This window comes from Cyprinus carpio, unplaced genomic scaffold, assembly GCF_018340385.1.
Source record: "Cyprinus carpio isolate SPL01 unplaced genomic scaffold, ASM1834038v1 S000006515, whole genome shotgun sequence".
In the NCBI taxonomy this organism is placed as follows: Eukaryota; Metazoa; Chordata; class Actinopteri; order Cypriniformes; family Cyprinidae; genus Cyprinus; species Cyprinus carpio.
The window spans coordinates 254334-268438 of NW_024879183.1; the positions used below are offsets into that span (position 1 = coordinate 254334).

The 14105-nt window shown below is 38.9% G+C and overlaps 1 protein-coding gene across 1 annotated transcript; it reads right to left on the bottom strand.

Annotated features, from left to right (window-relative positions):
• Positions 1 to 8467: 8467 nt before the first annotated feature.
• Positions 8468 to 14105, bottom strand: LOC109079354. The gene is made up of 3 exons (XM_042754441.1): positions 13948 to 14105; positions 10600 to 10659; positions 8468 to 9552 (listed from the first exon to the last, which is right to left on the bottom strand). The coding sequence occupies exon 3, from the start codon at positions 9539 to 9541 to the stop codon at positions 8468 to 8470; it is 1074 nt and encodes a 357-aa protein (XP_042610375.1). The 5' UTR covers positions 9542 to 9552; positions 10600 to 10659; positions 13948 to 14105.

Here is a 14105-nt window from a genome sequence, read left to right on the forward strand (position 1 = left end):
GCATTCTTTGTAATCTCACAGGAGCCTGATGCAGTGGCTTCTTAAATATATTCTCTAATGGCTTGTGATCACTTTCAATCGTGATTTCCTTTCCGTACACATACTGGGTGAAATTTCTCACATCCATAAACTATGGCTAACAACTACTTTTCAATTTGTGCTCATCTACGCTGACAGTCGTTCAGAGCTCTCGAGCCATAAGCCACTGGCCTTCCTTCTTGCAGAATCACAGCTCCTATTCCTTCTGAACTGGAATCTACCGACAATCTACCGAAAATATTTCAGTTTTTCAAAACTTTGCTGTTGAGCATCCTCCCAGTGCCACTCTGTCTCTTTCTCCAGCAATTTCCTCAAAGGTGCACTTATGTCAGACATATTGGGAATGAACTTTGCCAGATATTGCACTACTTCAAGAAATCTTTGCAGTTCTTGCTTGCTTTGTGGTGGTGGAATTTTCAGTCACTGCCCTTACCTTTTCTTCATCTGGCTTAACTCCTTGAGCACTCAGTATGTGTCCTTTGTATTTGATCTCCGTCATTCTTATTTTGCACTTGTTCCTGTTGAGTTTTAAATCGTTTTTTCTTGCACACTCCAGCAGCTTTATTAGCCTTTCATCATCCTCTTGAATGGAGTCTCCCCACACCATCAATTCATCGATGATATTTACCACACCTTCCAGTCCTTCTATCATTTGTGGAATGGATCTCTGAAAGACTTCTGACGCTGAGGATATACCGAAAGGTAACCTAAGAAAATGGTATCACCCCCAACTGGTGTATTCATTGTGCAAAGCTTTGAAGCTTTCATGATCCAGCTTTATCTGCCAAAACCCTTGATTTGCGTCTAGCACAGAAAAGTACTTTGCATTCGGCATTCTTGAGACCACATCTTCTACTGTCAGCAATAAACACTGTTCTCTTTTTTATTGCCAGATTGAGATCTTTAGCATCCATACAAATGCGCATTTGTGACCCGTCACGGAAACCAGTGACACAAGTCTGCAGCACAACTTTCGAGCAAAATGAGAAAAAAAGCGATTTTTTTTTTTTTTTTTTTTTCAAAATTGGGGATTTTTCGTTGTTTTTTTTTTTTTGAAATTGGTGATTTTTCGTTTTTTTTGCAGAATCTGTTAGTTGAGATCAAAGAAGAAGTCTCTCCATGTTTGAGATAGCAGTATTGGTATATTTAAAAGCGTACATTTTGCTGAGGTTGAAATCGGCTTGTGTTTTCTGAGATTCTAGCATGCAGTAGGGGCATGTCATTGTCTGTGTGTATTTTCATACTGGATAATCCAGCTTTTGTTTCTTTTTTTATTGCCCCTGCCCTCCAAGGGAAGCATGGCTACTTATTATGCAGCGCTCTGGCCAGCTCTAGCTGATATCAAAAAACACTAAAAATGTTTTGAAGTACTCTCTGCATGGGAGACAGTCCTGTAGCCAGAAGCTTTCTCCAGACATTATCAAGTCAAGTCAAGTCAAGTCTGCTTTATTGTCAATTCTTCCACATGTACAGTACATACATTCGGAGAATCGAAATTGCGTTACTCTCAGACCCCCGGTGCATACAGATAACACTAACAGTAGAGCCTAAAAAATCTAGATCAAATATAAAAATATAAGATAAAACTATACAATAAGGGAATGTAAAAAAAAAATTGGCATAATAGAAAAAATAAAATAAAAATAAGGTTAAAATAAAAGCAGCGCAAGGCACATGGCAGATAGAGTGGAAACCAGTGAACAAACAGTGCAGATAAAAAGATTTTTAGTGCATAAAAAAAAATAGCTTATTCAGTCTGATTAAAAGTGACAAAGGGCTCAAGAGCAGTTATTTTATTTTAAACTGACTGATGAGGTGGTAGAATGACGTCAGTTCCATGGTGAATGAGGTAGTGAGCAGACCAATGCTGCACAAAGTGACTGGTGCATGTCATCGTATGTTAGAGGGAGGGGGGGTGGAAGGACCTGGGGATGTGGACCTGGGGGGGGGGGGTTCATAGTTCAGTGGTGCCTGAGGCAAGAAGGGGGACGGGGGGGGCAGGTTCGGGAGCGAGTTCAGCTTCCTGACAGCCTGATGGATGAAGCTGTCCTTCAGTCTGCTGGTCCTGGCCTGGAGACTCCGCAGTCTCCTCCCTGATGGCAGCAGACTGAAGAAGCTGTGTGACGGGTTTATGGGATCACCTGCAATGCAGAGGGCTTTGCGAGTGAGACGGGTTCCATAAATGTCCTGGAGGGAGGGGAGAGAGACACCAATGATCTTCTCAGCTGCTCTCACTATGCGTTGCAGAGTCTTCCGGCAGGACGCGTTGCAGGCGCCATACCACACAGTGATGCAGCTCGTCAGAATGCTCTCAATGGTGCCTCTATAGAAGGTGTACATGATGGGGGGTGGGGATCTGGCTCTCCTCAGTTTGCGGAGGAAGTAGAGACGCTGCTGTGATTTCTTGGCCAGTGCTGCGGTGTTGTCGGTCCAGGAGAGGTCCTTTGTGATGTGCACACCCAGGAACTTGGTGCTGCTCACTCTCTCCACAGTCGCACCGTTGATGGTCAGAGGAACATGCTGAGTGTGCGCTCTCCTGAAGTCAACAACAATATCCTTCATCTTCTCCACGTTCAGAGAGAGATTGTTGTCACTGCACCACCCGGCCAGGCGGCTCAACCTCGCTCCTGTAGTTTGTCTCATCTCTGTTGCTAATGAAACCCCCACAGTCGTGTCATCCGCAAACTTAATGAAGAGGTTGGAGTTGTGTGACGGTGTGCAGTCGTGTGTCAGCAGAGTGAAGAGGAGGGGGCTCAGCACACATCCTTGGGGGGCCCCAGTGTTCAGTGTGATGGAGCTGGATGTGTTGCTGCCGACACGTACTGCCTGAGGTCTTCCAGTCAGAAAGTCCAACAGCCAGTTGCACAGCGAAGTGTGTTGAGCCCCCAGCTCGACCAGTTTGTGAATGAGCTGTTGAGGGGATGATTGTGTTGAATGCTGAACTGAAGTCTATGAACAGCATTTTGACATATGAGTCTTTTTTCTCCAGATGTGTGAGTGCTGAGTGGAGGGTAGTTGAGATGGCATCATCGGTCGACGACCGGGTTGGACCGATATGCAAACTGGAATGGGTTCCAGGGAGTGGGGGAGGGCAGACTTGATGTGGTGCATGACTAGCCGTTCGAAGCACTTCATGAGGATGGGAGTACAACATACGGCTGTATTCTTTAGCTACAGAAAAAAGAGTGGCAGGACATGCGAATTATTGGACATTTAGAGGCAAACAGATGCACAGTGCAAACTTCGGAGATGGTTACATCCACAAAGAAGACCCTGACAAAGAGAAAGTGTGCCCGAACGACTTATTTCATTGGAGGCAACGAGATCTGCAAGAATACTTTTCTGTTTCTTATGGGGTGAGTTTCCATAAACATCAAAGTTTGTCGTTTTGTGTTCATTCTAAGAACACGTACACGTTATCTCGTGTTTATCATAGTTGATCATAACTAGAGATGAAATGGCATGAAAATTTCATTTCATGATTATAGTGACCAAAATGATACTAGTTTATCACAGAATCCTGTTCAAAAAAGTCCTAATAATACACAATGAAATAAATTCACCAAGTTTTTATGTAGAAAACCCAGCAAATAACAAATAAAATTAGCATCAATATGTACTTTTTGTTTAAATAAACATTAAAATAATAACATTAAAAAGGATGGCCAGATTTTAAAAGGAGTGTCTTGCAACGTTATCTACAATGCACAAGTTCAAATAGAGTTTTGACAAAAAAGGTTTTATAAAAAGATAACACTCACATATTTCAGCCTCTAAATCATTTTTATAAAAGTCAAAAAAGACAAATGACTGACATTTACAATGCACATTATCCTTTATTATTAATAGTATGTGGTCCGATTTTTCCCATTGCGTCTGTCGTTGCTATGCAACCATGCAGCTTTACAGGGGGTATGGCTTATCTAAATGAGATGTAAATGACCCCTATTGTCACTCCCAGCAGGGGAGAACAGGTGAGAACTGCACAGTCTTTAGAGGCTATTTTCTCCCTTTTGAGCTTTTTTTGAGTGCCTACTTTCAAATGGCCACAACTTCTCCAAATATTATCAGATTTCCATGTGTTACACATCGTTGGAAAGCTTGGAGACTACACTTTCAGAATATGTGAATAACTCAAAATGCCCCAGAACCGACTTGTGTCCCTACTTTCCATGATTGGTCACATTTTCTTCGATGTAACTACAGTTAACATGCTGTTGACCCATTCAGTTGGCCCAGTTTGCTTTGCGATGACCCCCATCTGCTCCATTCTTTGTAATTCTTCAAACACTCTGTCTCGCAGAGCTACAGGTATCCTTCTTGGCGCATGCACAACTGGTCTGATATTTGGATCAATTTGTATGTGGTGTTCTCCTGGTAAAAAGCCTAATCCTTCAAATAGATCGTCAAAATCATTGAGAATGCCACTGCTCTTTTCAATTTCATACAGTCTTTTAATCATGCCCATTTTTTGACATGCAGATCGTCCTAGAATGACAGGTGCTTCATGCTTCATTATTTCAAACAGGATTTTGTATTTGTATTTGTCCTTTGTACACACAATTCAGTGCTTTCTTGCCCAATGGCACCATCTTGTATCCAGTATATGTAACAAGTTTGCAGCTTGACCTCTGCAGTCTCCCTGCTATGTTTAGCAACTTGTACACTCTTTCTGACATGACTTTACATTCAGCTCCTGTATCCAGTGTCACTTTTACATCATTCTTGTTTATCTGGATTGTCTCGACCCATTGTTCATCCTCCTTACTTGAGTTGATGGACATTACATTTCTTTCTTTCTTTTTCCACTGTACCAATACACATGTTACCATCTTGTTCAATCACATGCATTCTTTTACTCTGACTCTGCAGGTCTTTGGTATTACACATCTTTGCAAAATGATTTTTTCTTCTGACAAGACTTACATGCTTTCCTGTAGACTGGGCATTTTCTGTACTCGTGCTTGTTGCCGCATCTGCTGCATTCCTTTCTCATCACTGACGTCTGCTCTGATTTGGTGTCTCTTTTCTTTGGCTTTATGGATTCAACTTTGTGTACATTTACTTCATCATTGAGTGCTTTCATCTAACTCGACGTGATCTCGCTGGCCCTGCAAATGTCTATGGCCTTTTCCCAACGTGAGATCTGTTTCTCTCTTAGAGTCTGCCTTTTAGTTGATCCTCTCTTATGCCACATACAATCCTATCACGAATTAATGAATCGTGCAGACCACCAAACTCAGTCTTTTGCATTGCTTTTCAGATCAGTGACGTACATGTCGATTGTTTCTGCAGGCCCTTGCGATCTCGTGAAAAACACGTGTCTGATATACGTGTCTCACAGTAATTTTTAAACTTGTCTTTTAGTACTTGTATTTTATTTCTCTCCTCTTCTGAGAACTCAAATGTATTACATATTTTATGGCCTCTTCCCCCGCCGCGCGCAGAAATTTAGCACACTACACCGTCTCAGACTTCTCTGCTACTTCGCTAGCTAGTGCGAGAAAAGTTGCGAACCTCTATATCCAGTTCTTCCAATTTTCAGAGAAATTTCCTTGCAGAATCAACGGTAGTGGTGGCTGTAACTGTGCCATCCTCTTTTTTTGTGCTTATATCAGTTTTATCTGAAATACAGGTATAAGTATGACAATTTTTTTTTAGAAATTAAAAAAATCTATACCCTATTGTTTGTTGATAACAATCAGTGTTTCAGGAGATCTTCCAGAGCATTCGACAGGGCTCAAAAAAAGAGTCAATGTGGAAGACATGATGGCAGGCAAAGGCTGGACAGGTCGTGTTAGCAAGCAAAACTTTTCATCCTGCATTGTCGGCTCATATGGAGGACCTTATACAAGCAATCTGCAATGATCTGTTTGAGGGCAAAAAGGAACAATTGCTCGAAAACATGCAGATTATTTTCAATGAACATTCCTGAGGCAGCCTTTATTTTTTAAATACTTACTTGATTAGTAGGCTTTGACTTGTATAACATGCATCATTTACTGTACCTAGAATATCAGAATCAACTGCGGGTGGCAGATCCTTTTCTGATACAGTGCCCAAACTCTGGAATAATCTCCCCTAGCATTGTTCGGGAGGCAGACACTCTGTCAGTTTAAATCTAGATTAAAACCCCATCTTTTCAACCTGGCCATCATATTATTTAAAATCCGTTACAGGATTGTTAGGCTGCATTAAGTTATATTGTTAGCTTTTCTAAGGTAAATAACGTTAAGTGACTATTCACAAGCTGTTTTATTCGGTATAATAAATGACTTCAAATCAGTTAATTATTTGTTGTGCACCAGCCACACACTAATCCCAATTTGTGCTTTGTTGCTTTTAATATCACTGCTTTTAAATTCTGTCCATTTTATCACAAAATACAAATGTTTTTTTTCTGCTTTATTACAATTTATACATCAGAAGACATAAAAACTATTTAATGAAACTAATGTCTCATTGTAATCGAATAGATGATTAATTCTCATGCCGCTTTGAGGTGAATACAGCCATCTGTCATGTCACATTAAAGAGCTAGAAAACAAATTATTGTAAGACATTGTTTGTATTTCGCTATAAAACTGACAGAATTTGAAAGCTGAGACTTTGTTTTTAATAATAAAAGTACCAAAAGCACAAAGCTTAATGCTATTATTGGGGAAGATGTGAAATATAATTTCTATTTGACACATGTTGTGATTTCTGCTAAAAAATTCAACATATATTCAAATCAGTTGCCAGGCCAGTGGAATTTCTCCTGGTGCTCCCAATCTGGGCCTTTTGTATGCGCAATACTCTCAAAATGTTATAACTTTAATCTTGTAATTGCTACGATTTAATTCATGACTTTATTCTCAAAATATATATCAACTTTATTCTCGTATTGCTACAACTTAATTCTCATTATTTTTATTTTTTCTCAAAATATTATCTCAGATTTCTTTTATCATGGCACTAAAACGCCATCTTACATAATGATACAGCTTTATTCTCAAAATATGATGACTTTTTTCTCAACAATATGGCTGCGACTTTATTCTCTTAATTTTGATTTTATTCTCAAATATTATGACTTTAATCTCGTAATCTTTTTTCTTTATTAATTTTCTTTTTACTTTATTTATTTATTTATTTATTTATTTTACATGGCACTAAAACGCCATGGTAGACCATGTCTTGGTGTTTACTGCAGATTGTTGTTCTTTGCGCTATCAAAGTCTGAGTAAGCGCTTGCAGGGAGCTCTGTGATAAATTGTGTGCTGCCGGGAGAACAAGTAACCATTCTTGATGGCCACATCTGTATGTCTCTTTGGATAATTGATGAATAAATGTAGAGAACATATACTTAGACGTAATTGAGTAATTATTTGTTACCAGCTATAAGTTCAGTTGTAGTAAGTGTATTTTTTTTATTGCACTGGTTTTTAAAAAGATATGGAGATAAATGATGAGGCTAGGATTTGTCAAAGGTCATTAAAAGCAAAACTGAAATAATACATCTTTATTTCAAATATTTCATTAAAAGCAAAACTGAAATAATATAAATTGAAATATAGAATTTAATGTAATGAAACTGTAATGTATTTTTCTTGTGTTTTGTTTACGTCTTTTATATTGAAGTCTTGATTTGTAGTCCTTGTTTTGGAATTTGTGGTTCCCTCTTGTCTTGTTATCATTGGTTCATTGTCTTGATTGTATCTAGGTGTTTCCCCTTATTAGTCTGTGCACATATACCCCATTGTTTGTCCTTGTTGGTTATTGTTGTGTTTACAGTTCTTGCTATTGTTTCATGTTCCTGGATTTCTGTTCTTGTTTGGATTACTATTTTGGACTTTATCATTCCACATTTATCATTCCTGCATTTAGATTCTCAATCATGTTTCATGTTTGGACAATGCATTAGGTAGACACAAAGTGAAGGAAAAATCTTATAATGACACATTTGATAAATTTTTTTTTTATTATTATATAATGCAGATTATTCATAGTAGATTATTAGATTCAACTGGATGTATTTAAAAAAACCAAGACCTGAATTTTAAACAGAAACCAAGTGAAAAACAAACTAAAAATACAAACTCAGTAATTTGCAATTATCAGGGTTCAAGCTTGTTCAGACAAACATGGAAAAGTTCATGAATTAGAAAGTGGTAAATTACTCTATTAATAAAAAAGCAATATTTTGTATTTTTAAATTTTTTTTATTTATTTTTTTTTAAGTGAGTGTCTCTAGATGATGCATGTCATGTTTGGCACTAATCAGACAGAATTTTCAAAAAGTTTTTTTTTTTGGGAAAATTAAAAATGACAAAAATGTATAGACAAATGCAATTAGGGATGAGAGTTATTACACTGCAACAAATGCAATTATCTTATAGAGCGTGTTTTCAGGATTCAGATCAAAAAAGGATTTAGCTTGTAGCCCTTACGAATCCCAATGCAAAGGCTCTTGTGGTAGCACCCAGTGGTTCTCATTGTTTTTTGCAAGTGGCAGTGGGACTTCAGTTGGAGGGTCCGGCTCATCATCCATCTTCATATCACGACAGAACAACACTGATTCTTCACCAAAACCCAGGTTGTACTGCCACAGATATAAGCGCTCATTTGGATTAAGCACAAATGAAAGTTGTTCTTCCACTTCAGTGGCTTCATTCCAGCTTTCTTTGTCAGTGTTTACCTGTGATCCTCCATATTCTGCAGAAAACGAGAACTGCCGCTTTGCAATTAACCCTTCAAGGGCTCCAGATTCAAATGTGGCAGACATGCTGAACTTCCAGTTGTGTGTGATGTCTCTTATCTTCTCCTTATTGTAGCCGACCTTTTTAATAACTTTCTTGTGCCAGGTCACTGCTGTTTTGCTGTCATTACTTGCACTTTTGATATTCTCCCACTTGCCAAATGCTGGGCCTTTAGTCATCGACAGCCCACCAGGCAGGAAGTTAACAACAGAGGGGTGAACAGAATATGTATTGTAACATCTGTCTTCCGTTAAGCTGTCGCCTTCATTGTATTCAACTCCCCACTCTGAGACTGGCCTGAGGAGGTAGAAGCTGTTTGACTGGCCCCAGTAATAGAGACCATTGTACCAATTGAAACGCAGTGTCTTTTCTTCACCATCTTTATTAAGGTTAGATGTCTGATGAAAAGTTCCTTTTTCTTGGAAGATGATGTAAAACAAGCCATTGGCTGAGAAGTAGTAGTCCCCACCCCTGCAGCTGTCATCAAGACTCAAAACTACAGCATCGCTGTCTGTTGACAGGTCTGTGACCTTGCGAAAGGAGTTACCCTTAATGATGTAAAAGTTGTCATACCAATCAGCAAGATAATGGTCTCCATTTTGGCAGGAGGGGTGCAGACTGAAAATAGTGAGGTCTGAACCTTTATTCAAATTACTTGACTGCATGTAGCAGCCGAGATCAGAGCGGATTATATAACTGTGCGTTTGCCCTCCACAGAAATCAACCCCTTTTATTTTGTTCTTGGGAACAATGCCGCTCATTGTGCCTAAACCTGCAACACAGGATAACACAGACATTTAGCGAGCAGATCTGATGGGATTCTTTTGTTTTAGTACTCTCATAAAGAGCTATTATTTATCCTCTATATATTACAGGGTTGCCAACTCTCATGCATCTGGCGTGACACTCACGCTTTCAGCATCAATCTCACGCTCTCACGCAAGAAATGTCATGCCAAAATCCATTTTTCTCCCTCCTCAATCCGTTAATTTTCTGTTGATGACTAGACCACAGCGTATTAATGACAGGAGAGGAGTTTAAGGACCACAGCTGTTACATCTCCCTACAACGTTCTCACTGCAGTATCCTCTGATCGTTGATTGGCTGAAAACCTTGCACCTGATACGTCAGTTGCGTGTGAGAAGTTCAGAGAGAGTTCGGAGCATAGGTTCGGAGTCGGCACGTGTGAAAGTTTGGAAGACAATCAAGGTAAGCCTCATACCAGAGCCTTTACCTGGTGTAATAAGTCAAAGTCGAAGCAATCGAGAATAGATTTATGGTTAGTTTCCCGTACACTTGAAGACAATCTGAATACTCATATCTTATCTACCCCGTTAACTGATCACAAAGCAATACAAATCCATATTGATTTACAGCCAATATCGTCTTCTAAAATGTATAATTCCTATTGGAAACTTAATAGCACTGTACTTAAGCATGAAACTGTTACTCTTAAGGTAAAGGAATTAAATTATTTATTTTGGAAGCAGAATGTGTTTATGGCAAACACTGGGAGTTGCTTAAATTTGAATTGAGATTTGAATATACTAAGTAAACAAGGACTGACATTGATTTTTAAAATTAGGGTTACCAAACATTTTCTCCGCGCACACGCGCAAACTGATATTTTTTTACAGAGTCTCACTCCAGCCAAAGTCCCAAAGTTGGCAACCCTGATATTATACTTTGCAAAGTAAAAACTCAACTCAACTTTATGTCTGTAGTTACTAGTAATACAATCATGTACTAATATATTATACTGCTTTCCTCTGACAACAGCTGCATTTGAAACATTATTCAGTAGACATCTTCAGCTCACCTGCTTTTGTTAATCTCTGTTTATGAAGGCACAGATGTTCTTAGTGGAACACTACTGCAACTGGAGAAAAAGAAAACCAATTTAATGAATGTCAAGAGTCAAGAGCCCTGCAACTTCTGTATATTGAGACATGTAACTAAATATTCATATTTACTTCAATATTTTCAGACATAAATATATATTAAGGTTTACATATAGTTAACAACATGGACAGCACCGGAGTTAAATAAATTTTTCACTTTGTTAAGTTCATTTTTTCCTCAATGTACACACTGCACCCCATATTGACAGAAAAACACAGAATTGTTGACATTTTTGCACATTTATTAAAAAAGAAAAAACTGAAACATCACATAGTCCTAAGTATTCAGACCCTTTGCTCAGTATTTCAGTAGAAGCACCCTTTTGATCTAATACAGCCATGAGTCTTTTTGGGAAAGATGCAACAAGTTTTTCACACCTGGATTTGGGGATCCTCTGCCATTCCTCCTTTTAGATCCTCTCCAGTTCTGTCAGGTTGGATGGTAAACGTTGGTGGACAGCCATTTTCAGGTCTCTCCAGAGATGCTCAATCGGGTTTAAGTCAGGGCTCTGGCTGGGCCATTCAAGAACAGTCACGGAGTTGTTGTGAAGCCACTCCTTCGTTATTTTAGCTATGTGCTTAGGGTCATTGTCTTGTTGGAAGGTGAACCTTCGGCCAAGTCTGAGGTCCTGAGCACTCTGGAGAAGGTTTTTGTCCATGATATCCCTGTACTTGGCCGCATTACTCTTCCTCTCGATTGCAACCAGTCGTCCTGTCCCTGCACCTGAAAAACACCCCCACAGCATTATGCTGCCACCACCATGCTTCACTGTTGGGACTGTATTGGACAGGTGATGAGCAAAGTGCCTGGTTTTCTCCACACATACCGCTTAGAATTAAGGCCAAAAAGTTCTATATTGGTCTCATCAGACCAGAGAATCTTATTTCTCACTATCTTGGAGTCCTTCAGGTGTTTTTTTCATGTGTCTTGCACTGAGGAGGCTTTCCGTCAGCCACTCTGCCATAAAGCCCAGACTGGTGGAGGGCTGCAGTGATGGTTGACTTTCTACAACTTTTCTCCCATCTCCCGACTGCATCTCTGGAGCTCAGCCACAGTGATCGTTGGGTTCTTCTTTACCTCTCTCACCAAGGCTCTTCTCCCCCGATAGCTCAGTTTGGCCGGACGACCAGCTCTAGGAAGGGTTCTGTTCGTCCCAACCTCTTCCATTTAAGGATTATGGAGGCCATTGTGCTCTTAGGAACCTTAAGTGAAGCAGAAATTTTTGTGTAACCTTGGCCAGATCTGTGCCTTGCCACAATTCTGTCTCTGAGCTCTTCAGGTCAGTTCCTTTGACCTCATGATTCTCATTTGCTCTGACATGCACTGTGAGCTGTAAGATCTTATATAGACAGGTGTGTGGCTTTTCTAATCAAGTCCAATCAGTATAATCAAACACAGCTGGACTCAAATGAAGGTGTAGAACCATCTCAAGGATGATCAGAAGAAAAATGGACAGCACCCAGAGTTAAATATATGAGTGTCACAGCAAAGGGTCTGAATACTTAGGACCACGTGTATTTCCTGTGTGTGTTTTTGGTTCAATGTGTGCAAATGGATGCAATATAACAAAGTGAAAAATAAGGGGGTCTGAATACTTTTCGTACCCACTGTATATATGCACAATTTACATCTGTATATATATATATAGATATATATATATATATATAGAATAAAATATATATATTCATTTTTTTCTATTCGGCATATGTAGCTCCAGTGATGTCGTGACCATTCAGTGCTGTGAGCTCCAGAACCCACAGTGAGAGAGAGCCGCACCTCTGCCAGATTTTCTGGAGTTTACCGCTGACTCTGATGTCTCTATAGTGGATAAACATGAGTTATAATTCCTGTTGGGTAAATCTAACAGCCAGTCTTTGGTCTCATTAATCTATTATTTGTTCCAGAGCAAATAGTTTTGGCAAAATCTCATCATGTTTATGTTACTTCAATGCTGTATATAAGAGAGCTGCCTTTGTACTTTTGACTGAATCGTCTAGCAACTTTTGTGATGGTTGTTGTTGTTTATTAAATATTATTATTCAATAAATAATTTTTATATAAATAATATTATTATTTAGCATTGGGAAATGGTGTGTGTGTGTGTGTGTGTGTGTGTTCATGATGGTAATTTTAGTTTCATTGTTCCGCCATTAGATGGCGACGAGACTGTTTTACAAGTTGTATGGAATTAGTTTTGGAATTGGGCTCAGCTGTTAAACTGTCAACTTTAGATTTGAATCCGTGGCAGAAGGAAGTAGTTCTGTGCAAAAGAGTGTTTTTAAAGACACTCCTTTGGTATTTTTTGTGTATTTACACAAATATATGGCCCTGAGTTAATTGCGTTAATTTTGTATTATCTTTATATACATTTATGTAAAAAAAAAGTTATATATATATATATATATATATATATCGAGAGAGAGAGAGAGATAGCAATATCAGATGAGTAGACGTGAGATATGGCTGTACATCAGCACAGCTGTGATTTGGCCATGAAGCCTCAGGTAATCACAGTGTGCCGATATACAGTCATATCTCGTCTACTCATCTGATATTGTTTTCTCTCTCTCTCTCTCTCTCTCTCTCTCTCTATATATATATATATATATGAGCTGTCAATATACATTAGTGCTGTCAAAATTAACTAATTGCGTAAAAATGTTTAGTGCGTTAAACTGAAAAAATTAATCACCTTGTTAAAAATATTTAATGCAATTAATGCAGGGTAGGAGCTAAGGTTGACTACCCCACTCACAATTGCTGTTTTCTGTCACTTTTTCTCTGGACAAGAAGTGCATTTATTCAGTCGCAGAATGTCTTCACGACCACATCAAACTGGAGACATTTCAGCGCCAGGCACAAGTCAAACGAAGTGGGTCAGAAACGGTAAAGAGATTTGAGAGAAAATATGATGCGTCAGATCTGCATCACATTCAGCAGCGGCAGCTCTTAAAGTAATAGCAGCCAAATAAGCTAATAACCCATCTGCTGTGATGTCTGTTGATTAAAGGAAAAAAAAAAGAAAGAAATAAGAAATCAAAACTTTTATAGCTTTAAGGATTAATTTATATTTAATTTAGAATTTAGTGTTTGACAACTTCAATTTCTGTAGTTTATATTTCTTCTGAAGGGCACAGGTAAATATATAGGAGGGATTAATCAATACATTTCAGAAAATATGTGCAATTAGTAATATATAATACACTAAACATGTTTCTCAAAAGCTTTGCAACTTTGTTAATTGGGAAAGAAGAAAGAAACATACCTGGACTACAGGACTGTAGTGTGGACTACAGGACTGGTCCTAAAGAGCAGCTGTCAGCCTGAAGGAGATACCAAGGAGTCTGACAGACTCCTGCCTTAAATACAGCACAAAAGGGGGCTGGATGTAACACACCCACAAGTCTCAAGGCAGAGCAGTCT

Excerpts from the sequence above, each read along its gene's own strand:
- LOC109079354 (XM_042754441.1), bottom strand. The coding sequence starts at position 9,541 with ATGAGCGGCATTGTTCCCAAGAACAAAATAAAAGGGGTTGATTTCTGT.